The sequence below is a fragment of the Stegastes partitus genome, unplaced genomic scaffold, assembly GCF_000690725.1.
Source record: "Stegastes partitus isolate 25-593 unplaced genomic scaffold, Stegastes_partitus-1.0.2 Scaffold270, whole genome shotgun sequence".
Classification (NCBI taxonomy): Eukaryota; Metazoa; Chordata; class Actinopteri; family Pomacentridae; genus Stegastes; species Stegastes partitus.
This window is the reverse complement of record NW_007578001.1, coordinates 440,592-468,471: the sequence shown is the minus strand read 5'-3', so window position 1 is coordinate 468,471 and position 27,880 is coordinate 440,592. Positions and strand designations below refer to the sequence as shown.

At 39.3% G+C, this 27,880-nt stretch overlaps 1 protein-coding gene across 1 annotated transcript; it reads right to left on the bottom strand.

Moving 5' to 3' along the window:
* Positions 1-204: 204 nt before the first annotated feature.
* On the bottom strand, positions 205-27,078 carry abcc2 (ATP binding cassette subfamily C member 2). Its single transcript, XM_008282418.1, has 32 exons — positions 26,558-27,078; positions 24,689-24,865; positions 22,755-22,898; positions 22,510-22,650; positions 22,219-22,341; positions 22,039-22,094; positions 21,702-21,957; positions 21,359-21,543; positions 20,019-20,196; positions 19,399-19,653; positions 16,486-16,551; positions 16,120-16,257; positions 15,461-15,607; positions 15,292-15,376; positions 15,080-15,146; positions 14,831-14,957; positions 13,831-14,007; positions 13,137-13,304; positions 12,675-12,858; positions 11,884-12,019; positions 11,644-11,746; positions 11,341-11,560; positions 7,378-7,532; positions 6,247-6,402; positions 5,857-6,056; positions 5,575-5,701; positions 5,334-5,435; positions 4,479-4,622; positions 2,787-2,945; positions 2,507-2,673; positions 1,714-1,908; positions 205-580 (listed from the first exon to the last, which is right to left on the bottom strand). Exons 1-32 carry the CDS (start codon positions 26,600-26,602, stop codon positions 424-426), a joined length of 4,740 nt encoding a protein of 1,579 aa, XP_008280640.1. The 5' UTR covers positions 26,603-27,078; the 3' UTR covers positions 205-423.
* Between the last annotated feature and the right edge of the window lie 802 nt (positions 27,079-27,880).

The window sequence follows — 27,880 nt, the reverse complement described above, 5'->3', positions numbered from 1 at the left end:
ACCGAGGCATAGAGGCAGTGCTAGAAAGTGCTTTTGTACAGCATCAGGCTGACCATCAACCGTTTCCGATCTTTATGTTAAGTAGCCTTATATTTACAGATCTGAGAGCGGTGAAAGCATAGAGGACTATTCCCCAAAATGTCACACTATTATGTTAAACAGCATTTCAACCTAATATGACACAGAGCACAGAAGAAATGTAAACAAGTTTAAACAACTGAGGTTGTTCTCTTTATTAAAACCCAAGAATATTTATTGTTCACATATAAAAATGATTAATATATAGAATATGATTTCTTTATATTGTTTCTTATAAATACAATGCACATTTCTTTTCGTTTAGGTTTTTCGGGAAACAATAAAAACAATTTATAAAACAAAATCATCCTCTAAAAAAACACACACATGCAAATTAGAGAGCTGTTAGAGAGCTGTGCTGTTTGCTTGCGTTAGCCCAGTTATGATGTCTTCTTGTGTTATCCCAGCGTCCTTTGCCATGGCATAGAAATGGCCTTGTTTTTCAAACAGGTTGCTTGGAGAATCAAATTCCACAATTTTACCAGCATCAAGCACCATTACCCTGTGGAGGAGAAGCACAGGAAGAAATGATAACCTGACCAGTGTTCATACTGACAGAGACGCTCCAGCAAAGATAATCATTCAGTTAGATCGGTTTAATGCCCAAGGTTCCAACCTCCTGTAAAGAACGTTGTTCACTTTCATGATGTGCTGGAGAATTGAAACGTTTATGGTGTTATCTTAACACTTCTGAATTATTTTGCATTTTTCATATTTTCTCTCTTCAGGTTGCATGCAAGAGAGCACAAAGCCTTAAACACGATGTCATCCTATTTGCAGGCGTTGCAGTTTCATTTGCAGGCAGTTTTCAGTCTATCAAGAATACAGTGAATGAATTCATACACGATGGCCTTCTCCCCTGCACTTTGTCTGTGGTGGTGCCTGTCAATCTAGGTGAAGCCACTGGAGACTTTGATGAAAGATCCTTTCATGTGTCTATGTGTTCTTTTTACAGATACGCATAAAGGCTGACTTGGACACCTGATCCCTAAAACCTGACACTGAATCATACTAGCCCATTGTCTGGGACCCAAAAAATGATAAATGTTTCAAAAAATAGAAGCAATAACTAGGATTTGGGCAAAAAAAATATCTGAGACCTGCATGTGCTCAGCATCATGGAAGAACATGAAATGAATCAAAAAAGCAACTGTACTTTTATTGGAGACAGTTAGGTGTAGGGTGATTACCTACAATGCTAAAATGCTCAAAGCAATAGACTGACAGACAATTTGAGCAAGTAGACCATGGATTTAGGTTGTTTTGTCGAATAACACTCGTATGTATGCTTTATGTATTATTACTATTGAGTTGTTGTCCCAAGAGCTTAAAACTGCAATAAAGGTCAGTGTGCGGTGGCAGCACAGGGGAGAAACCGTGACATTTGGAGTTTTTACCTTCATGCTTTTTACTATATTTGTACGCTGGCATTAAAACTGGAAGAGGTTACAAAAATGTGGAAAAAATTAAAAATAACATTTCATCGTTCTCAGTCATGTTGTAAAAACTACTTGTTGGTTTCTCACAATGCTCAAAACCAAACAATAGCAGATGAAAGAAAGAAATCTGCCACTGACAAGAATTAAATAGGTGCTGAGGACCCTCATCACAACATTTTAAGGGACATTAACTCACCTCGAGCTGTCCATGATGCTGTGTAGACGGTGGGCGATGGTGAGGACGGTGCAGTATGAAAACTCCTCGCGGATGGTTTTCTGAATGAGGTCGTCTGTCTCCAGGTCAACAGCTGCGGTGGCCTCATCCAGGATTAAGATCCGTGACTTTCTCAGCAGTGCTCGGGCCAGACACAGGAGCTGCCTCTGCCCAACGCTGGGAGGAAAGTGACATGTGTTGAGAACTCAGGAGAGTGCTTTGGGAGCACACGGATGAAAATAAACCCACAAATGGACACTCATTACTGGATAATTAAAAGACACTGGAGGGCTTGGGGCTCCTGTGGGATGCATTAGGACATGCTGGCACAAACACCTGATACATGTGGGTGGTGCATGTTAGCACTCCAGGAGGTTTAGAGTTCAAATCTAAGGATGCTGGAGATCACCTCACTGACAGGTACTAATTATGCTTTTAATCTGTGCATGTGTGTGTGTGATCAGGTGAGATATGCAGCTTGCCAACACTTAATTTGATGGACAAATAACTGTTGAGCAGAAAACACAATTTAGGAATCAGTATTTAGGATTATTTTAGAGACTGTGACACATTTATCTATTATTAGATGTTTGCATGTTACAAATCAGCATTCATAGCAACTCATCTAAAGCATCAAGATTGGTCTGTGCAGTTCACCTGTGTGTTGACTGGATGTTGGCCTGTTTCTATGACATACTGCGACAAAACTGGTTCACACTCAGAGCCAAAAGCTCTTTTTCAGAAATCTAAATAATTTTTCATTTTCACTGCTCACCTGAGGTTCTCTCCCCCCTCTGCAACTTCATGTTGTAGTCCTTCCTGCAGCCCTGATACATAGTCCTTCAGGTGAGACAGCTCCAGTACTCTCCAGATTTCCTCATCGCTGACTCTTTCAAATGGATCCAGGTTCATCCTCAGCGTCCCAGAGAACAAAATGGGATCCTATCGCCACAGGGTTGGATAGGTTAGGTTAAAAATGATAGGTTAAAAATGAATGACATGTCTGAGTCATTGTTCAGGTTTTTTTTTGTGTGTGTGCGTGTGTGTGTGCATACCTGTGGTATGATTGTGAGGTGGTTCCTCAGGTCATGTAGTCCTATTTTGGCGATATCTATATCATCAATAAGGATGCGCCCTTCAGCAGCTTCAATAATTCTAAACAGGCAGTTTGTTAGACTTGATTTGCCAGCTCCTGTGCGGCCCACGATGCCAATCTGAATGCAATAAGAGAAAGCAGAAACACAATGGTTGACACGTCTTTCAGAAAGGTTTTATAAACTCTAGTCACTAACCATTTGTAAGTGGATGTACATCGAGGTTGTACACAAACAAAACATGAATATAAAGAATAATATGAGGCTTTTATACTCTGTCTGCAGCCTATATTTGCTTAATGAAAGCTTTAAAATGAATAATAACTGCAAGAATGTTATGCTGCACAAACACAACACTGGCATAGCTGTAGAGCAACTTAATTTTCTCGTGTTTTGAGCTATTTCTGCTTTTGTTGTATATTTTTCTATAACATAACAAGCTCTATATTGCACCTTTTGTATGTAGTTGTCTTTGCTGCAGCCTGGGTACATTCTGAAGATACAATAAACCCACAGCTGACAATAAAGTCAAGATTCATCAAAAGAAATTCCAGGCACAGGAAAGCAAATGAGACCAGGTTAGAGTGGATGCAACATCAATATCGCATCCCAAAGATCAAAGGCCAAAAGTGAGAAAGAAAAAATGTCATTTTCTATTAGGTGGTTGGTTTCACCATCATTAAAAAGCAGAAATACAGTCTGCTGTTTTGAATTTTTATTTTCAATTCAATGTTCAGCTTCTACTGTTTAAAATTATTTTACATTTTTATTCCAATGATGGATGTGTTTTGTCTGGTTTGGATTTTTTGTGCAAGTTTTTAAGATTTCCATTGTTTATATTATTCACATTATTTTTACAGCTGCAACTACCAGCTATTATCATTTTTGATAGATCTGTAGATTGTTTGCTTGATAGATGATTAAGAGTTTGGATTCAAATTGAAAATTGAAAACAAAAAAAAAGAGTGAGAAGTAAAATCTCAGGCACAATTTCATAAAGTACAAAGTAAAATCACTGAATGCTGTTTTTCTGACCAACAGACCAAAGACATTTTCTTTACTTTAATGCTTCAGTGTAAAGAAAAAAATAATTATCACAGGAAAGAACACGTAGTCATTGAAGTTCTCCACCAGTCAAAGGTTAGTGTCCATCACTGTCATTATTCTAAGATGTATGACCTTTGCTCTATAGAGTGACATATTTTCAGAGAATAGGCTCCTTGCTCACCTCAAGGTGTGTCTGTGAGCAGGATTTGTGACATGACAAGCAGGTTAAAAGCCAATCCAGGTCCAACTGGAAACTTGCCATCAGTTCACATTCAGTGCAAATGATCTTTTCATGCATAGTTAAATCTTTTGAAATTAAAAATATTCATAGATTCAGGACTTGAACTGAAAATGTCTGGTGAGAATCCTAATCCATTATTAAAACATATTTTAAAAAATAAATAAAAAATCTTTCAGTCGTCTAATCCCAGGCTAATTTTTGAAACTCTAATCATATATTTGTTTTGTTTTAAAAATGCACAGAATATAATTCGCTGTTTATCTGAGGCCTATTTATCTAGTCTATTTTATTTAATCCTACAGGCTGTTTCCACATGCATGCATGCACACACTGTCACATATACACACACATACAAACACACTAACCTTCTCGGTGCTCTTGATGTCACAAGTGATTCCATGCAACACCAGGTCTAATCCAGGTCTGTAACGGACCTTGTAGTTTTCAAACTGCAGCCTTCCTGTCTCTGGCCAATTTTTTGGAGGCCGAGAGTCAGTTATCCACTTAGCCTTGTCCAAACACAGAAAAGAAAGATGTGTAATGGTGCAGAAGTTGTCCGAATGAGCTATGACAGATCTTTCTATTTCTAGATCTAAGTGCTTAAACGTTTGGAAAAATGACATGAACATAATTAAAGCCAAGAAAAATAATGAATTAAAACAACAAAAATGACACCATTTGAAGATATTTCGAAAAAGTTCCCAGTGCTTGAGATCAAAAACCTATACAGGCAATCATATTTATTTACAGTTAAAAGGAAGGGAATCAAAGACAAATAATGTTCCACTGCCCAGCATCTCAAATGTACATCCTATTCCAGATCTGATATAGGTGTCTGGTCTTTCACCATAGGTATGAATGAGAACTTGTTCATAATGTGTTGTGCTCATGCACAGAAACGTTCTCACATCAATAAGATTCAAGGCTCAAGGCTTTTATTGGTCACAATAAAGGCCATAATGTATTATGCACCTGTTCCAGACCGAAATGATAATAATAACAATAATAATAATAATAATAAAAAAAATAATAATAATAAGAAGAAGAAGAATATGAAAGAATAAAACACAAGAAATATATATATATATGAATATATATAGATAGATCGAAAGAAGTAAGCAAAATAAATACATCAAAGTGTCAAATAGTGCAAAAAAGAAATAAAATAAAACAAAAAAATATATATATATATACTTAAATATACACACAAGGTGACCTACCTCATTCTCAATCGCCGCGTATTCGTTCACTCTCTCCACAGCTACAATATTGTTTTCCAGCTCTGAGTTCATCCTCACTAGCCAATTTAGCGTCTGTGTTATCTGTAAAGCACCAGCAGGAGACAGGACTGTGTTTATCATTGCCACCAGAACATTCCTCTTCATCACTGTGATTATAATTGCATTGACATTAACATTATCATTATGTGCGGTGTGCATGATAGCAGTGTTGATGACTAACATTAAGGGCGTAGGATATAGACATGCCAACCAGGCCGCTGTCCAGAGAGTCTCTGGAAATAACAGCAAACAGCGCAGAAAAAAACACCACCATATTTCCGACGGACTCGAGACGGATGGCCAGCCACCTGCAGAATAAACAAGCATAAAGTGACTCTCACACACACACACAAATGGTGTCATCTTTTCCCATCCCATTGGTTCTCTGAAAAACACATTAAAAGGAGAACATGCTTGAACGTGTTGATGATTTGTGTTTGCAGGTACCCTGTTCATATCTGACCTGTTCGACACTATCCACGGGTAGACGCTCTTGAGGTTTTCATCGATAGTTATTTCGTTGTGTTTAAGAAACCTGTCTTGATGCTTGTAGGCTCTTATCACTGATAGACCTGACACTGTCTCACCAAAGTGAGAGTATATCGGAGAGCGAGACACTGAGTCCAGCCGACGCAGCTGTCTTGAAGTGGCTATGTAGAAGCGCTGGGTGCAGAGAGAGGGGAAAAGAAATCAATGAAATAACAGAAGGGTAATTCAGATTCTCTTTATATGTGGGACAAGTGTTTTTTCTCCTTTTTTTATATTTAATATTTTGTGTTAAATAAATGTCTCTTCCTCTTTAACATTTTTTCGCTTGCCGTGTTTGTTTCTTGTGCTGTTTTGTTCAGCTTACCTGTACAAAGTAGTAAATCAGGGCCAGAGGAATGAGGACTATGGTGAAGTATGGAGTTGCCAGACAGATGACAAACAGTGTTCCCACTACGCCCAGCAGACACATGAGCCAGGAGCGGAAGGTCTGAGGAATGGCTTCATCTATGGTGAATATGTCCTTCAGGACCAACATTAGGAATGTTAATCTTCAACAAAATGTATAACAGGAACCTATGACAGTTCTTTAATAATAGAATCCTTTATTATCTATTGAAATGTCAGAGTTCCCGCTGGACAAAGAAAAAGCAGCATCACACAAAGAACTGAAATCGAGTTTAGAGGGCTTCAACAGTGCTTGGTCCATGCAGGGGGGCTTATTTTTATTCCTGCTGATTGGAAGCCATTAAATTTCCATGATAATAAATGCTGTAGGCAAAACTGACAACCACTTTAAGGATCAAAATTGACTTTTAAAGGATTCATCTCCGGGGTCCAGCAGATTGCACTTATACATCGTGCCATCCAGCTGTGATAACATTGCACACACTTGTTCAAATTGCGCTTATACGATTTAAAGAGCAGATACAGTTGTATTTGGGGAAATTACAGATGTTGTTGATTTTTGAAGTTAAATGCAGTCAGGACTGCTCCTGTGACCAATACACATTAAATTATGCATTTCTTCAAATGTTACTTTTAATAGCAGGAATCTGTATTTCTAAAACTAAACAAGAATTGTTGTATGTGTATACAGCGCGCTCCATAATTATTGGCACCCCTGGTTAAGATGTGTTCTTTAGCTTCTAGTAAATTCAGTTTTTTTTCTAAATAATATAGGACCACAATGAAAAAAAGAGGAAAATTCAACCTTTAATTCAAGTGCATTTATTCACAATTATTACAACCCTTGATGTTGATACTTTGTACAACCCCCTTTTTGCCAACAATTCATTTGAGTTGAGTTGAAGGTTACAATTTTTCTACAATTTTCAATGTGAGAGTATGCTTCTGCAATAAAAACTGAATTTAGTTTAAGGCTTTTAACACATCTTTACCACGGGTGTCAATAATTATGGAGGGCGCTGTAAGTAACAAAAGCAAACAGCAAAAAAAAGGGAGGAAAATTATGAAAAAGTAAAATGACATATCCTACCTTTGCAAAGCGGTTGACCAGTCTTCCAATCGGTGTAGTGTCAAAGAAAATCATTGGAACTCGCAGCATGTTGTTGAGCAGTCGTGAATGCAGAGTACCAGATGCAGCAACTGAGGCATGGGCTAGCAGCAGTGTGCCAAAGAACACAAAGACGCCTACAATCAAAGTAGAGGGGTTTTTTTCAATAAGAAACTGCACTTATACAAAGCGAAATCCATTTTTGTACAAAAGCCTGATTAGCATCAGAGACAAAAGTGAAACCAATGTGAAATTTTCTCTAATTATGAAGAATTAGATGCTGCTTTTCTCACGTAGACTGATGTACTGACTGGAATTTGCCAAGAATGGTAAATAGAAGCATGATTGCATTTTATAGATTCACAAATTCTAAAAGACACATGCTTGCTTGTGCTATAGAAATTGGACAAAACTGAAGGAGAAAGGCCAGATATGGAGGAAAAAACACCTAATTGTTATGACACATCCATTAACAGTGAGAAGAGTGCTAAAAATATATCAGTGTCTTCATTATTTCTGAGAATGATTACACACTGAAAAGCACCCACATGGAAGCATCAGGTGCTATTTACTCCAGTTTCATTTCCTGTCAAATCACGTACAGATGTTCAAGCTGAGCTCTAAGTTGGCTCAGGGATTATTCTGAAGTGATGTACACATCATCCTAGCTGGTGTTTTATTATTGCTTGTCCAGCACTGAATTCAAAAGAGGTTCTTGGGAGGAACAATCTGCTGATTAAACCTGAGTAACTCTTTAGAAGTCTCAGTGTGGGAAGACAGGATACATAATCAGGTGAATTGTGTTTCAGGGTAACTGTCTTACAAACATAATTATTATGACAACAGACCAATGAGAACACAGAATGTGCCCATAACGTTCTCGTAGTAAAAAAGAAAAGAAAAAGAAAGACAGAAATAAAGAAAAAAGATTTGACAACAACAAGACATGCCTTGAACAAACATCTCCTTCTACCCTGTGAAATCTCTTTGGATGTCACAATGCAGGTGTTGAATCACTTTCCTTTCTGTGATCAAATGACTGGGAAAAAAAGTTTCATGACATGCAGCCAGGAAAGGAGCCAGTTGTGCTATTATTTTAACTGTCTTACAGCTCCTTCACATTCTCATTCTTGTAATTTATTAGTCGTTAACAACTAATCCACATCTGAAGGTCAGCACAAGGGTCCTCTATTAAGAAACAAAAGCCCGCTAGGCATTAAACAACCCTGCTGATTGTATGTCCAGCTTGTTGTAGGATTACAGCAAGATGCTCTTATGAATCAATATTATTCAATGAATTGTTAATCAACATGATTAGACATCCCTACCTTGTAGCAAAGATCAGTAAATAGGAAATATAACATAATAAAGCTCAGCCTTGTGGTGCAATTCATTCTTTCTGAGTGTACTCATGAAATGAAGAGGCCTTAATAATTAAAAAGATATCAATTCCATTCACTGACAGCCTTGACAGAAATGATTCTTACTATTTTTTTAAATTTTCTTTTTGGCTTTTGCCTTTGATTATCAGAGCCGTGGAGAGAGGGATGAAGAGTGGGGTAAGTCCTGCAGCAAACGGCCGTGATAGGGAGTCGATCGCACGACCGCAGTGTCGAGGACTACAGCCCCTGTTCGTGGGTTGCCATCTTATCCGGTTGAGCTACCGGGGCACCCTTGACAGAAAATGTAAATGTACTGTACAAAAGGTCCCCGTGTTTGCACAAGCGTATTGTTGGAATAGAAATCTAACTGACATAGTTGGTCCTCCAATCACAATGTAACAGACAAAGTGCCACTTTTTCATTACTGACTGTCAGCATCGACCAGCCCATTGTGACTTCAAGATGAATGTAGAATCTTCGGGGAAATGAAAACAAGTAAGGATGTTCACAGGTAGTGACAAGCACCAAAACCTACAAAAGTAGCTGCCAACAGTTTGAGAGATTTTATCAAAAATGTCCACAGCACTTTGTCAGTTCACATTGTCATTCTGATGTTCCTTGGGGTCTAGTGCTATAAACGCTTCTTCTTTTGTCCTCTTCAGTATTTAAACTAATACAAAATCCTCTGTCAAGTTATCTGGGCTCCTTGGCTGCCTTAATGCTATTAGGGTCTGGATGGCAGAAAACTCTGCAGCTTAATGCTGACAAGATGAAGGTTCTGGTTGTTGCTCCTGAAAAGGTTGTCCCTGGGATTGTGCAAAGTATCGGGTATCTTTCCACTGCTGCTCACCCAAACCTGCGTAATTTAGGGGTAATATTTGATAAATCCTTGTCATCTGACACTCATGTAGAGCACCTGACCAAATCGTGTTTTTTTGAGTCTCTGGTCTCCTTTAAAAGCCAACTAAACACACACCCGTTTAGACAGGCATTTGGGTAACTTGTATGCATTAGCTCTGCATTTGCTTTATTTTTGTGTAGCATTGTTGAGTTTTCCACAAAGCATTGTGCAGTTTTTGCACATGTAACTCCGTGATTCATTTGATCTGTTTTGTGTTTTCTTTCATTTTTCATATTGCCTTTGTAAAGCACTTTATGATCTTTATCTGTGAAAAGTGCTTCACAAATAAATTTGACTTATGTAATGCAGGGTGCAATAATGAGACACAGATAACAAATGAGCTGTGTTGTGCCAATGCTGCATTGCTATGACTCAGAGCTCTGCTACATCAAATTAGGCGCTTATCAGTACAGAATTGCCTGAAAAGCACACACATGGATGCCTCATGCCAGCCAAAGTCTAATGATTGAGGTAGTTAAATGAAAACTTTATGGATATAGTGTTATATTGCCAATATAAACACTCACAGATCATAAACCTTTTCTGATCTTAACAATCCAGTCCATACGAGGACACGGGTCATGCGTATGTTTTTGCATGCTTTATCCATCTCCTGAAGTGACAACATTCTGCCGTTCAGACAGAGGCCAATTTCACAGTAATGTTTGCCCAGACTTCATTCAGACAGTGACAGAATGCACATGACAGTGCACCAAGTGATGTATAATGCCTAATAATGTACTAATACACAGTAGACTGAGACTAAACTAACATCAGGCTGATCAAACCATCCAGATAACTAACTTCCTAGTTTATTTACGATTTCCTAAATGCTAAAAGTTCTGTCGATGTGTGATGATAATCTAACTACTGCTTTACCAACAGCAACATAAAAATATCCTGACAGTAGTGATGAAGCTCAGGACTCAACCTGTAACGAATCATCTGACTGTGGCCTAAAAACTGTATCTCTGTGTTGGGGATAATTAATAATTGTAAGTAATTAATGAAGTTACTTGTGTTGTCAAATGTACATAAACATGTGCACCTCTCTCTTTGTAGATGCACATATGGATGCTGCAAGTTTTTAAGAAACTCAGAGAAAGGAGTCTTTTGAACATTTGGAAGCAACAAACTAAATTTCAGCTCCGATTATTGTTTTGTCAAAACCTGGATTATATTAACTGTTGATGGGCCTCATTAATCTGTCATGTTCCAGTCTGTTTTAATTGCTAAACATTTTTTTTCTTATGGACATTTCTATTTCTAAGAGTTGTGAAATGGATGGGGAAAAAGAAAGAGCAAGGCGTGCAAACTGTGGTTTTGCAACAACATGCAGTTCAGACTCGTGCCATGTCAGAAGCGATACGGACGTGCCACTACCTCCCACACAGTAAGGATGCTGTCACGACTTTTATGGAAACGTGACCAGGATGCACATTCAGACACGTTGACATGTTCAGACGTCGTCAGATTAAAATAAAAGGAAAAAAACTATTTTCCAAAATGTCAAACTATTCCTCTACTCAAAGTACAGGTTTCACATCAAATAAGGCACTTTTACTGTTACTAATAACATTCACTGTAGAGCTCAAGCTAACTGACATGAATCTAAAAAATAGTTCCAAATAAAAAAAATAAGAAAAATGGCGGGTTATTTACCCTGAGCCACTCCAAGAGCTCCGAACACCCCCACTCTCAGGTCTCTCAACGAGGCAGGGTATGTATCGTTGAAGTACTCCACTGAATCACTGGTCCAGTCACTTAGCCATAAGTTCTGACCAACGAAAGCAGCGTTCTGGAGGAAGTATCCCAGGAAGGCCAAGGCAAAATATCCCCAGCCCAATGCTCGCATGTACTGGAGATACACTGAAAACTTCACCTGGATATCAGAGACAGAAGACACTCAGGGAACCAGTTCTAATTTTGCACCATTCATGCTTTTAAAAGAATATTATTCATTACCTGCCCTGTTTCCATATTTTCCTTCTCTATTAGCTTCTGGCCTTTCTTTATTTCACCAGCATCTTCTGTTTTATTTGCAGTACTATTTACTCTTCTTCTGACACTACAAAAGAAGACAGAACAAACTGAATAAGAAAACAGGATTAAAGGAGTAAAAACAAAAACAGTACTTGCATGCTGTGCGTGAAGAAACAACATGAAAATTAGGTTTCTCCTTGCACTGCCACAAGATGCTCAAACCTGGTTTTACGTTGGCTGCGACGGATGCTGTTTTCTCTCTTCAGTGTAGCGGAAACTGTGTCCTCCAAAGGTAAGTCGGGTTGAATGTCTTCACTGTCAGGGATAAGTTCTAAGTCTTCAGTTTCCTGGCAACGATCTGTATAAATGTTACACACGGTGAGCTACACATGCTCGGAAATGGTAGTCATTTTAAAAATTGAGGAGATAAGATTCACACAAGGCAGTGATCACAAATATGAAGAAAGACGAGAAACATTATTTACAAGACACAAATTGAAAGTTTCAGTGACGTGCACACGCAGCATCAGTTTTGGTTATGCCTCTAAATCACAGTAACTTATACAGTCGTCCTCAAATTTCTTCATACCCTTAATATGACATTGCTTTTGAATTGTAGTTCAACAGAAATGTTTGGGAAAAACAACAACAACAAAAAAAAAACAAGCAAACAAGCATGATGGGATCCACAAACTAATATTTTGTTGAACAACCCTGTGAGCCAATCACTGCAATCAAATGTTTTCTGTAACTCTCAATCAGACTTCTGCACCTTTTGACAGGTATTTTAATTTAGTCCACTGCTCATCAGCAAAGTGCTCTAATTTGTCTGGAATAATTTATTTATTTTTTTTTTTTTTAATTATTCTTTTCAACCGCAATTCAAAAACAATGTCTTATTTCACAGAATTATAATTACGCTAAATAACTTTGCCTTTTCTTTAATGGAAGGGTATGAATAAATTTGAGGACAGCTGTATATCTAATCCACTGAGAAAAGCAAAAACAATTACCTGACTCTGATTGGCTCCGGTTCCTTTGCTCTTTGGCATATGTGTCCAGGAATTCTGAAAAAGCTCCTTTGCTGGCACGAAGGCTGTTGTATGATCCAACTTCAGACACCTGTCCATCCACTAAGACCACTATCTCATCTACATAAGGCAGGAAGCCTATTCCATGAGTCACCAGGATACGAGTCTGTACAGACAAAGACACAGCTGTAAAATCACAAGTACTTCTGATAATAATAATAATAATAATAATAATAATAATAATCAATGTATATATGTTGTGCATTGTGTATCTACTAGTGGGTCTATGGGATGATTGTAAATCTACCATAACATTTTTCTTTAGTTAAAATATATTCATATTCTGACGTGTTTGCCATCAATGCTTCATTATTCAGGACTTTACTTTGAAATATACAACTTCAAATAGTATTTCCTTTAATTTGAAATGTAAACAGCACAAACCTTATCTTTGAGTATTCCCTTTGGTCCAATAACTTTGTCGAAGAGATGCTTCCCGACATGAGCATCCACAGCAGACAAGGGGTCATCTAATAGATAAATATCAGCTTGATTGTAGGCTGCTCTGGCCAAGCTCACACGTTGCTTCTGACCTCCTGAGAGGTTGATACCCTGAGAAGAAAGGCGAGAGAGGAGAGGAGATGAACAACACAAGACAACATTAGGGCTAAACAAAAAAAAAAAAAAAAAGAAGCTTCTCTTCATACAAGGAGCTACAGTAAGTCGTGCATTATTATATGTTTGAGAGCCTTCATGTCAGAAGGAACAGTTTCACCACCAGCACTGGAGCTACATTTAGAAGGAACAATACCGCAACTCGGAGAAAAAGTAGCACACATGGTAATATTTCGACGTGGATGTATTAGCATGTGTATTAGCATGTTTCAAGTGAATTTTAAAAAAATGAAAAAGGAATGTTGAAGCGCATCTATGAGGTAAAAATTTAACAAATATATAATAAAATAATGGCAAAAAGATGCAACAGCGGGTAGTGTAAGCTGATCTGACCAGCAATCAATGTCATACTGGTTTTAGATACACTCAACATAAACAGCACACAGCATGGACCCACCACAACATACCACAGTACTTATCTGATGATTATCACACTTAAAATCCTTGAAACACTTGAACTCACTTTCTCTCCAATCTCAGTCTGATCTCCTCCAGGCAGAAGCTCCAAGTCGGGGGCGAGGGCACAGGCCTCGATTATCTCCTGGAACTTCTTTTCCTCATGTGGGGAGCCAAACAAGATGTTGTCCTTCAGAGTAGCATTTTGGATCCAGGCTTGCTGTGGCACAAAGGCAAGAGAGCCCTGGACAGAAATACAGAGTCAGAGTCAGAGTTCCTTATAACTACACTATTGTCCAGCTCCTTACATGAAGGTGCCCATATAGGATTTTCACTCAGACCAAACATTACTCTGGCAAAGAGAAAAATACCAACACACTTTAATAGAAAAGATTAGAAAGCCTTGATCAATTACATTTTTCAGAGAACAGGTTGAAGAAATGTGTTGGCTGCAGCAACCTTCCCTCTTTGTGCTTCTCAAAGACTAAAACAAAGTACCCTGTTCAATATGGCTCAATCTGTTCTTAAATGAAGTGACGCAAAAGCTTTGAATTGTGTTTCTATTATTGCTGTGGCACCTGCATCTCATTTTGGCCTTGGCTGATATTGTGGTTTCATGTTTGTCTAGTGTTTGTTTTACTTCTCATAGATCGTCATTGTTTTTCAGTCTTTATTGTAATCTAACCCTCAATGACAGTAATGACTACTTCTGTATTTTTAGTCACCAAATAAACTCAGTGAGTGATTCAATCAAAACCTGGCTGATTTCCATTGCATATAATAACCTACTAGAAAAACAGGAGTGATAACATCCTGAAAAATTCTGGCTTGACACGATGAGAGAACACTCTTGAACCACTTGTGCACAGAAGAGTATTGAATATTCAATTATTAGTACAGTGAAGAGACCAACGTGCTACGCTAATTATTTGAGTACTTTGGGTAATTACAAATTGTCTGCACGAGTGCTTTTAATTAACACTTCAAGAATGTTTTGCATATCACATGATATTTTCTAAAACCACTGTTTCTGTAAGACAGATACGAAGACAGAAATAAGATGTTACCAGAATGTTGACAAAGCCTTTAGTGTTGTGCATCTCTCCAAGCAGTGCTGAGATAAGAGAGGACTTCCCTGAGCCAACAGCTCCCACTACTGCTACCAACCGACCAGGTTTAATGTCCAAGGACACACTGGGAAACACACAGAGAAAAAGTATAGCAAAGTGCTCTAAACACAGTACTGATAAATACAGATTTTGCAGCCATATGTTGCAATATGGAAATGTCGGACTTTGTGCTTTAAAAAGACATACTTTTTCAGCAGAGGCTCAGCTTCTTTCTCCCAAGCAAAAGAACCGTCACATATGCTGACAGCAGAGCCTAATGATTGAACACAGATGGACAGAGAAATGAAAACAGATGCATAGAGAGCACAAATAGGAGCTGTACACGCACAAATAAACTGGTGAACAAACTTCACTGCTCAGCAGACAAAAAAGGTGTAAATGCTCAATTGTTAACGTACTGAAACTGGGGTCATGACGCACGATGTCGGCCTGGAGCTCTTCACCAGACAGAAATTTCTCAAGTCGCTTCCTAGATACTGCTGTCTGAAGATTCAAAGAAAAGAATAAGTGAGATTCTGCTCATAGGTTTGGTATCTGTGCACATTCCACGTATTGCTGTTCCCTTACCTGAACCATGGCAGCGATGAGCATGGGCAGCATGGCCAGGGGAAACCGGAGGATGTTAAAGAGTGAGATGGAGGTGAAAGCTTTTTCAGCGGTTAATACGTTGTCTTTGCTCACAGCTACAAACACTGCAAATGAGACCACTGAAACCTGCATAAAAGGGAAGAGAAGAAAAGAGAAAACTTACTTTCCTGGTCTGGAGTTAAGCATCTAGAGAGGGTATTGCCCTTTTCCCCTTAGCTCCTCTGATTGACCCCTTTGTAGCAGATGTGCACTCTGTAACTTGTCTCATGTAAACCTCGTTGTAGGAGAACAGGCAGGCACCCCCTGCACCTCTCAAGGCCAGATTACACCAAGGCACCGAGCTAATTTTGTTTCCCTTCCACCGACAGATCTGTATCTGGCCCCCATCGAAGGAGGACATAAGGCCCAAGGTGTGAGAGAATTGATGCTGGTATTGCGTGCGTGAACTACTGTTCTGTTAGTGTCACGTCTCCTGATATCAATAAACCTTATTTCAATTTAAGTCATCTGAGTCTCCGGTGTGTCTCTCTGTGTCGGGTTCCTCATCCTACATCAAACTTTTCCAGAATTTCCACAACATATACTGTCCTTGACCAGCTGTTTATTGTCTCTTTGTGAAGCTCCTTCAGAGGACTCACCAGAGCTGGGGCGCAGCTGAAAATGAAGGTGGAGAAAGACGTGAGGTAGGCAAACTTCCTCATGACCTTCAGTTCTTGTTTCCTAATGCCTTCCACCTGTTCCTGGAAAGATGGCTCCCATGCATACAGCTTCAGAATCTAGTGAGGGATGAAAGACAAAGAGGGCATTGTGGGAGGGGACACAGAAAAGGAAGGGCGGCGGAACAAAGCACTTATATTTTACGTAGTCAATACCAATAAATCACAGGTGCTGAATACAATTTAGTAGAAGGAACTGCAGACTAACTAACCAACCATTATATTTTTTTCTTGCCTTTCATGTGAGCAAGGCCTCCAAGAATTTTATAAAGGAGTACAGGTGCTCACCTTGATGCCATTGAGTATTTCATTCATGATTTTCAGTCTCTGGTCTTTAAGCTTCATGTTCTCAATCTGAAAAGAGATTGAAATGTAAATTAGCAATTAAACGTACCTCCATGTTAAGAGACAATACAGCAAGAAAAAAAAACATTCCAAAGCAGCCAAAAGGAGAAGTTACTGTGTCGCAGACAACCTTGAAACCCCTCAAATCTGTTTTATATTTCTTTGAAAATGTATTTATCATAAATACAAAACAATGATAACATAAAATGCAAGCTACCTGGTCAGCATACACGACTGATTTGGTGACAAGAACATCTGTGCAGCTCAGGAGAAATTGAGAGCCATCAGACAACACTGCATTTTGTGAGCCTGTGCCTGGTGCAGCCTCAAATTTCTGATGTGGACTGACCCTGACATGGTTCACTGCTGTTGTAATCTACCTCAAGCTTGTATGTGTGAGCTTTGACACTCACCACAGTTGTAAAGAGTGGTTGTCTGAATTACTGTAGCCATTTTGTCACATTGGCCACTGTCCTCACTCATCATCAGTGCATTTCCACCTGCAGAACTGCCACTCACTGTACGGATTTAGTTTTTTTCCACTATTCTGAGTACATTCTACAGAAACCAGCCTGTCTGACACCGGTAGTCATGCCACGTTCAAAGTCACTACGATCATATTTTTCCCATTCTGAAGTTTGATGTGAACATCTGAAGCTACTGACTTGTGTTGAAATAAACAACTTATGGCTGAAAGTCTAAGAAAACTGCTCTAAAGGCCCCATTGCACAGTAATCAACCATATTATAAACAAAAAAATTTATGTAAATAATTTTCATTGAATATTTGTGCACCCTATAGAAGAGAGACTGAATTTCGAGCTTGCAGTCTTGAGCTAAACTGTATGAATCCTTACGTTTTTTCAAATCTGGCTCGGTATCTCACTATGGGAAGCTTTAGCTCAGAGGGGGAAAATGATCTTGTTAGGAGCGTGCTTGTGCCTGACAGGGCTGATGGCCTCGGTAATCTCTGTCATTCCAGAGGGTTTCTTAGGATGCGTGATTTCCAGCTCTGAGTGTCCTTCCTGCACCTTGACACACTACATCATCTCAGAAGTGTAATGAAAGTTTCCCTGGAATGTCTCCTGGCTCTCTGAATGTGATTACTGTTGTTCCACTCGAAGCGGTGGTTGTGAAGCAAATCTTGACAATGGAAGCTGCGTTGATAGGTTAGAGGAATTTTTTTCGAAGGGAGGGCCACGGATGGCACCTGGCCTCTGAGTCCCCTTTGTGCTCATCTGAATTGCCTGAAGTTGTTGTTTTTCTTGCTATAAAACACTTTTTTCTCTTGAGAGAATGTAATGTCTTAGTCAAGAGACAATACAACAGTGGGTGCATTTGTAAACCAGCAGGGGGAACCCACTATAAAACATAACGGACTGATGCACATGTGAAGCAGTAACAACAAACGTCCTTAGTGTGGGCTCTTAGCCGGGTTCCAGCCCTCGGGGTGGGCTTGTGGTGTAGACCTGCCTAGGTTGAGGTGTTTTTCAACTTCAAAGTATGCAATCTGGGAGTGGGCTACATCTGCCATAGTGGGATACAGATGGTTACTATGGTAACTAGGGATGTGTCATGACCTCCCAGCCTCAGCCCCAGCCCTTGCCTGTCTCCCTCTCGTCTCCCTCCTCTCTCTCTCTCTCTCCCTCTCTGCCCCATGCATCTCAGCACTAATCCAGGACAGCTGCAAATCCGGACTCATCTGCCCACAATCACCACAGCTCCCATAAAGACTCGGTTCTTTCCACCACAAGCTGCCAGACCATAGACATTCCTCCCGCATGTTTCTGCCAGTCCTCACTCTGTCTCCAGCCTGCATCCCCCCAGCCTGCTTTCTCCTGCTACCGGTTCCAACCGGGATTCTCCGAGCCTGTCTGCCCCCTCCATTTTTGTCCCCTGTCTGTGAGTCGCCCCGTTTGTTTGAGTAGCTTTGTTTTGTATCTTAGAGTTCTTTTTTTTTTTTTTTCTCCTCTGTTCTTTGTTTAGAGTTTTTTTAGGTTTTTCTAGTTTTGCCCACTTCGTAATTCAGTTTGGTTTTCCTGTTCTGTTTTCCCCCCCTCAGTTTAGTTTCTGCACCTCAGTTTAAATTCAGTTTTTATCCTTGTTTAATAAATCTTTGTGTACACATCACCTGCCTGCCTGATCTGTGTCCTCACCTGGGTACCCTGATCCCCCACAGTGAAAGGATGTCCCATATTGGCTTTTCTGCCAATATCCGACATGCCGATATTGTCCAACTCTCAATTTCCAATTCCGATATCCACAGATTCCGATATGTTTGTTACTTGTTTACATGCTTCACAACGCAGTTTGATGTCGTCATCATTTGCATGCCAGCGAAATCCAGGCATTATTTTATCGGTTTTCATTTTGGGCAAAAAAAATCGATAACAATATTAACAGATATTACATTTTTATTCCAATATCGGGCCGATAATATCGGTGAGTCGATATTATCGGACATCCCTAATGGTAACCCTAGCCCACCTAAAACTGAGTGAGGTATCTCATCGCGCAGCTCTACTAGTTTGGGCACATAATAGAAATACATTGAGCCTGACTGGTGTTGGATGAAGGAGACCTGGTGTCAGTTTAAGTGACAGTTTTTAGACAGAAGTGGTAGCAGTGGAGCTTTTATGATATTTTTAATCTGGTAAACAAATGTTATGAGTTACACTTAAGTGCAACATATTTCTAATGTCACTGACATATTCACTCATTATTTCTTTAATTATATTAAAGGCAACAAAATATCCGTAAATGTAAATGCAATTTAAAACTAAAACTGTGTTATTGTTGGTATGTACACTATATGTACAAATAGTGTAACAGCTATCCTGTTTGCAGTTCTGCTCACCTGGATTTTTCTGGCCTTGGTGGCTAGCAGTCCATTGACTGGCACCATTAGCACCATGACTGCCAGTCCTGCCAGTACAGAAGGTCCCAACTCCATCCATAGGAATACAATGGATATGATGATCTGCAGTGGGCAGGACCACACCAGGTGGATGAAGTTGGTCACATCATTGAAGCGCTGGGCATCTGCTGACATCAGGTTCACCGTTTCCCCTACTGTCGCCTCTTTACGAGTGTCGTTATTCACGACTAATGCCTTTTAAAAGAGGTGAAGAAGACACAACAGGGTGAGACTGAGAAGGAAAGGAAGACCTTTTGGGTTTGTTTTTTTTAATCTCGTGATCTTGCGAATGAACAAAGTGGCATGGAGCTCGCTGAGACCAAGCAATCTGTCAAAATTTTGCTCATCAAAACAAATACTCTACAAGACAGTAAATAACTCGTGAAATTGCTGTCGAACGATACTAGAGTAGATGACACAGAACCCACACAGACGTATCCTCTTTCAGTGACAATAATTTAGTCATTGCAGGTGTTTGTTGTGGTTTCTTCCAGTGTGAGGAGTTAGAGTAATTGTGTTTTCTTTCATGCTGTAAATTTCAGGGTCACTCTTGTCTTTACCTTTTTGTACACAGCAGCCATAATTGCAGTGCGAACCTTCATTCCCAGCACAAAGCAGCGCTGGAAATACTGCTGCAGAAACAGTGTCTGGAAAAGGGCTGTCACTAGCAGCAGTACTGCATACAAATACCCTTCCCAGGCATAACTGGTTTTGTCCTGAGTGAAGGCGATCATCAATCTAAAAAAAAAAAAGGAAAAGAAATTGTTAATGGACCATCTGAACATGTGCTACTATATTTCCAGCGTTTAATTACAGTTATTTACCTCTGAATCATGTAATACATTTCAACCTTCTTTTTTTTTTTTTCTTCTTCTTCTCTCACCGTTTCCTCTCTCCTTTCAGGCACTGGTGTTATCAGTTGATGTTTAAACTAATCAATGGCTAGTGAATAGTTAAGCTGAAGGTTCAAGGCCAGATCCTGTGTTTTTAAAAGTTTTGAAGGGGAACTCCACTGTTTTGAAGAGTCATTGTTTACAGATTTTGGGGAATGCTCTGCATATGTGAAAAATGCTTCTGGTGATTCAAGAGGAAGCTGAACAACGTCTGATGAACTCCCTTTCAAGTGAGAACTCTCTTGATTTATGATTGGTAAGTGACCAAACCTCACTGGTCCATTCTTTAGCTCGTCTTGAGCTTCAGATTAGACTAGATTACATTAGATTCAACTCAATGAACTGGGACGTGCTGCTACATGCTCTATTTACCATTTTTTGTGCATCATAACCAAGTTTCTGAGCAAATTATTTGAGTGATGCTACTTTGTGGCTGATTTAGGAGCAACATTTTGATGAGACAAGCGCATGACAGCTACCATAAAGGTGATTTTTGTAAGTCTTGTCATTTCGATTTAAATACATTTTTAAGTGTCTCATGAGCCAAACAGTGCTGTTGGGATGCAATAAGTTGTTGGAGCAAGTAACATTTACAATGTGTAATTACATCTGGTGCTCTACGGTTGAGGTTTGAAAAATAATGCACAATTCTCATTTTTGTTTTTCTATGGCCTTTTCTTCTCCCAATTCAACACCGTTGTATACTGTATACAGCTGCGAGTTTATTGGCCCTCCGTTAATGATTGCAGGGAGTGTTTATAGAGTAAAGGTACAAACAGCAATAAACTTCAGAAACATTTTTTGATGATGATGCAGAGAAATTTCAAAGTTTCAGGTTTGAATTATGTCTTTTTTTTAAAAAAAAATACAGAACAATAAAATAAATTGAAATTAAAAATAATGTATACACGTTTTTTTTTAGCTGACTGGTTTAGATGCTGAAGACAACTGAGAAAGATTAGTGAGAGATTTTCAGTTGAGGTGATTTAATTTAAAGTCTGACTTACTTAAGCAGTTGAGGACTGATGAAAGTAAGCAGGTCCTGAATAAGTTTGAAGAAAGCTGATTCAATCAGAAGCCATTTAAAGGATTTGTAGATGGTGGCGATCAGCCATGAATTGGGGTAGTTCTGTTCCTCCTTCTTCTTGTCCTTTTTCTTATTCTTTCCATCTTCTTTCTTGCCTTTTTCCTCCTGAAGCAAAATATGGTTGAGGCACAGTCTTTAGCCACACACACCATCCCTATTCAACAGTTTATCTGAAAGATCATCAGTAGTGTGACTAACAATAGAGTGCAAGACATTGTACTATCCATGTGTGTGCAAGTGTGTGTTCTTCTGCATGCTCTCACCATTATCAGCACATCTTGACTCACACCTTTCCCCAAACCATTGGAGAGGCCATTCTGAATGGCTTCATCCCGGGCTTTGTCTCTGCCTTTAACACCTGTCTTCTTCAGCTTGTGTTGGAACCGAATTCGAGCTTTACTCAACTCGGAGTCCATGTGATGCTGAAAATCGTGGCTGATGTAAGGAGTGCTATCCCCCTCGTTCAGCTCCCACATGTCTTCCTGCACCAGGGGCCTTTTGTAGCCTTTCACTGTCATACTGGACAAAAACAAGGAAAGTTTTTAAGCCATTGTGCAAACATGGGTGCCAGGGTTCATACTGTGGCAATTTCGTGTTTACCTGTTGAGCCAGTGGAAAGTGATTCTGCTCCAAAATGGTGCACCTGCTTCAGGATTCTGTGGATTTAAAAAAAAAAATAAAAATACCACACAGGTGCATTATGTTTACAAAAGGTTGAGTTAATAAAGGTTTGGGGTATTGAATTTGGTCTATGGTTATGAATTCCAGCATGTCGTGTACCTTTTTTACACGCTCCTTAGCTTCTGGAGGGATGTCAGCCACAGCAGAGAGTATAAATGCAATGAATTCCAGCCCAAAGGAAATGTAGAAAAGGCAGAAACGAGGGACATCACTGACCTTTCCCTTATGGAAGAAAGATGGAGGGAGAGGGAGACACAATAAAGAATGGTATATTCTTGCTAAATGTGGATATCTGAAATGCATCAAAATAACAGACTGAATCTGAGTAATTTACCACTTATCTACGCATAACTCCTTATTCCCATCTTGAACACATTTCTTTATTCATACCTGTCTCAGTGCCTCTCGCAAGAGGGTCTGGAAAGGGAAAATGTCACACAGAACAAGGAGGAACCAGAAACAGAAAAGAGTGGCAGAGTCGACTGCTCCTTCCCTCCGCCTCACTCCTGCCTGGCACAACATCACAAGGATCTAACAAAGAAAACATGTCAGAAGACACAAAAACCTGTAACCTTTGCATCTTGACCACTAGAGCAATACATAAATGTAAAAAAAAAAACAACTGCTAAATTTACCCATGAGACAGCGTAGAGGACAGGATTTGCGTAGAATACACCAGCATTTTTCACTGTTGATGAGTCACTGTTCGGACCAAAATCCTCTCCTAATGTGACTCCGAGGCCCGCAATGGCCGTCAAAAACAACAGAGACACGACAAACTGAGGAGAGAAAAGACGGACAAGATAAGCAAATACGTCACATTGAGGTCCAATTCCACACAAAAGCGTGGTTTGATCATTTTTCTTCTCATGGATTTTTGAGTTCCACGGCAAGGAATGATGTATGTACAGTATGTGGAGAGTTTGACGCAAGAGGCTGGTATTTTTATCTACTCACAGCTAAAATGTGCACATCAAAGATGATTCTGTGTCATTACAAGAAGTTTAAGAAGCAGTCGTTGTATGGAATTTACAAGTGTGATGTGGACATCTGAAACCTCCAAGGATGTGTAGGAGTAATGTAATTAAACTCTTGTGCACCACAAAGCAATTATTATTCCATGTAAAGCATATATGAACCTGTCTAGATGTTCTGATCCAATGCAAAATAGATTACTGAGTTATGAATACAGTTCTATTTTTGGCTGCATTGGAAGAAATGTCTTAAAGGTCTCATATTGTTCTCCTTTTCAGCAAATTAACGTAAGTCTCATATTGTGTCTCTAAAATTTTCATCTCAAAATACAACAAAGATGGGTCACTTTACCATGACTGTATGACCCCAAAAGCCTGTCCAACAAAGCAAGTTCAGAATACCTGTGCTATCTTTTTGTTATCAGGATTTACTAAACCTAAGTTAATTAAGTCAACCCAGAATTCCCAAATCTAGCTATAAGAGCTTCTACATAAAGAGTTAGCACCAGATGAACAATCACAGATATAGACAGGTTCAGAACAGAACATTTCTTACAAACTATAATCTTAAACCAGTCTAAGGAATTTTAAAACATAGTAGAGGCTAAAACCAACATAGATGTTGGGTTATACTACTGCAGCCCAAACCATTATGGAAGCCGACAAAAAACTGTGAACGTGAGTCAGTAGGCTCATGAATATTATTGCCTTTTATCAGGCACGATCAGATGAATGTTTTAATTTTGCATAAATTGCTTAGATGTAAGTGTCTCATTGAACATTTAAATTATGATTATACAACACAAGAGTGTGTAACAAATTTACAGATGTAATCCCTTCATGCTATGATTATGTAAAGAATAAATAATCAAGTTATAAAAATAAAACTATTTTCATCATGAAACAGAGAATAAATTCTGTAATCTCACATTCTTTGTGATATAGTGTGTAAGGCGGTTTTAGTCTTATTCTTTTAGATGTTTGGAAAGAACTTTGGAAGCGAGTGAAGAACAAATATAAAAACATTATTCAAACCAATAGGTAGGTTCACCAAAATCAACAAGTGCAAGGCTTTACTGCTTTATCAGTTTGTTTTTGTATTTTATCGATATATAAAGGCTTACAGAACAATGAAGTGGCTGAACAATAAACAATGAAGTGGCTTTGAAATTGCAGCTCTGAAACCCCTCACCCTCCTCGGAGACTCTCTCATACTACTGGCAGTACAGTACTGTTCAGCTCTGATCTTCCAGGAATAGTGATGCCATTTTCCAAAAGAACTGATTATTCAAAAGGCATTTTACTATACACTGATTTGTTATGTTAGGTAAGAAGTGAACAACCATTATAGTCCCGAAAAAAAACCCCAGAGTTACCTGAAGTTATCCCAAATTCAGCTAGTTTTGAAGGAGAGGACTTGAGGAATGGCAGACGTGAGCCTCCAAATCATAACCAAGTTTATAATAACAAAACACAATAAAAATGGATTTTCACAATATGGGACCTTTAAGAATTAGCTTCCTCTTCTTCCGTCTCAGCGTCACATTATGATTAAAATTATGTATCTGTTTGTGTTTTATTGCTGTGTGCATTACCTGTTTGCAGAGATAGAGCCTGGACAGGTGCTTTGTGTTTACTTGGGTTTTCTTGAACAGAGACAGCAGGTGCCGAGGGGCACAGAGCCACAGGAATCCCAGGGGGATCCAGACCAGAATGGTCTGCTCCACACATGGTGGGAGGTCTGGATCTTTTCTATCCAGATATGAAGCATTCTGAAGGGCACATACAAACACACACATACATCACCCACAGGACCATGCTGCCTTCCTAATCTCAAAACAGCGGCAAATACATGAATATTTTCATATCTCTCTGCTATGGAGATCACACTATATTACACCACAGGGACAGCCTGTACCTCTCTGCTCAGAAATCTAATCAACAATGACCCACATGTGATTAAAATTAAAGCCCCCCACCCTGCCCAGCTCACTGCTCAGTGTGAGGTATGTTTATTTTGCACGTTTAGATGTGAGAGAGATAAGCAAACAGGAGCTAATGAACTGACAGGAATGGGCACTGAGGAGTTTAATGTGTTGTGAGGCCAAAACAAGCCTTGATACTGTATGGAAACTGTGGTGTTTTCAAAACAATTAAAATATATTTAAGCATTTCCTGAGTATGAGGTTTCTGCTGTCTGTTGTGTGACCATCTGTTGACAGCAGAAGCTACGATACCTTTTCTAGTGGTACAATCTGAACATCTATATGTGAGTCTTTTGGATTTCTGGAGCGCACAGGCAGTCCTCAGTTAGTGTGAAGGTATTTTACTCTGAGCAATTACGTGGATGCTTTATGAGCTAAATGGTTACATTACCCCCTGAGGAAAATTCATTTGACGCAAGCTAAAAATTGGTTTAATTTTCAACTAACCGACTAATTTCTGCTGGCAGTTTAATCTACAAAGTGTAAAAAAAAAACAAAAAACAGGTAAAAAGAAAAACAAAACTTTGACATCTTCAGGTTTTATCACTACCTTAAAATCCAAAACCTTAGAAAATATAAAAGTAGCAAATTCTCTCATTTCTAAAGCTGAAACCAAAGCGTGTGGAGCATTTTCTACCCTATTTATTTATATATTTTTTGGTTTAAAAATAGCATCAACAATTACTTGATTACAGTTGAAAATAATTGTTTTAATTCTTTCTTTTTTTTCTTTTTTTTTAAATTGCTGTGCTTCCTAAGACTTCCTAGAAAAAATCCTGCAACTGAAAAGGGGGAAAAAAAAGAAGTTAAATAGCAAAAATAGCTAAATTTTTTTTCTTTCATTTGTTTTATTACATAACAAAAAAAAGACCATTACAAGAATACAAAGTTTAAGCTCATAAACGTGTTAGACATGTTGAGTCATGTCCTCTTTAGGTGTCATTACTGTCCACTCACGTGGTCACTGTGTCTGTACAGAGGTGAATGAGCACCAAGATATCACCACAGATTTAAAAAAAATAAAATAAAAAAATCTCTATAAAACAATAAGCAACTTCAGCAACTCCTACTATTTGTTAGCTACAAACTTTTTCAACAACCTTCATAGTTACAGCATATGCTGTGGTGGACTGACAGCTGTAGACGTTAACTTTTATGACAAATCTTACAATGTTTACCGTCTTTGAATCAGTTTAAATGTGGCTATCACTGCCATTACGTCAAAAATATCAGAAAAGACGACTTTAAACAAACACTGTAGCACTAACTTAGATGATAGGAGGTGGCTTTGTGTCCACCCTCTGTAATACTATCACTAAACTTGTGACAATTTACAGTAAAGATTACTGATTACATGAGCCTGCATCAAATATTAATGAATATTTTTCATCTGGAGAACCTAAAAACACTGAAGGCCGTAAAGAAGCCATTTCCCACAATGCTTGTCTGAGCCGCAGTGACTTTGTGTGTTGAACTCACCCAGAAAACGGACCCACAGTAGTCTTCCAGAGGTGCAGCACACATGGTCCGCTGTGATGGGCTCAGCCGACCGTAGCTAACTAGACAACCAGACGCCTCTTGCTCCCTTCTCCACCACTGCCGAGGTCAAACACTGCTACTCTCTCTCCCTGTTTATCCAGAGACAATTGCAGGATGTGGCTATGAGGGACTTTGATCCATGGAGGTTCTAAGCAGAGACAAAAACATTCGACATCCCTGTGCTGAGAAAACACATGAACCTGCTGGAGATGAACTGGACTAGTGAAAAAATGAAAAGAGTTAACGCTGGACTTAAGGCAGAAGTTCTCAAAGTTTATTCTCTAGCGGTCCTCGGTTACTCGTCTGCCTGCTCCTCCTGATGAGCAAATGCGAACCCTCAACAGATGCAGCCAAAGACACTGACAAGATCCAGCTTTGTACCAGCCCACAGACACTCCTCAACGCCCATGTGTCTAAAGTTCAACATTTTATGTAGATGAGTGTTTGAAAGATAAAAAAAAAAAAAAGAGAGAGAGAGAGAGAAAGAGAGAGCGACAGAAGGACTTGCGTAACTATTACTTTGCAGTTTTCCCTCTGTTAGGGGGACAGCCCACCACAAAAAAAAGGGGAATGTGTTTAGGGAAAGGGAGGGAGTGGTCTCATTAGACCCCTTTTCCTGTTGTGCTTCCACTTCTCTGCATGCCTCTCCACTCTCTGGACCGAGACCCATGTTTTTGGAAGTCAAGTCAGATTCAATCACACTCGTAATTAATCTGCTTAGCTTCAGGCAGCCATGCGTTCAAATGAGGCTGCTGAAGGTGGAATCTGCTGAAATGTTGTTTGAAAAAGACGCAAAACTGTCAAAAAGGGCTGGTGGGACGAGATCTCTTTCATGTTTTCTATTCTGATCAGGAGGACGGCCGACAGAGTGCATGATGTAAACAAGAAGTTAAAGTAAACGAAACACTGAATACAGATTTCCTTCCCTTGTTCGGTAACGTCCTGGAGCAGCCAGGCTGTTCGCTACATGGCCAGTACAAAGCTCTGGTGCTGCTGTGCCGAAGCTCTTGTTGTATTTGGCACAGTCTGAGACAGAGGATTGTCATCAGACACTGGTTCAACACAAATTCCCAAATCAAACGGGATTGCTGCTGATGTGTATGCATGAGTTCATCTCTGTGGAAACAGGGAAGGAAACACTTCAGACAAAAATGAACCCCCAGAATTGTTTTGTAGAAGTTATCATCCACGTGAATGCAACCTCATAGGATCTCCAGCTGATAAGGCAAGCGGAAACACAGCAGCATCGTTCAACTTTATACT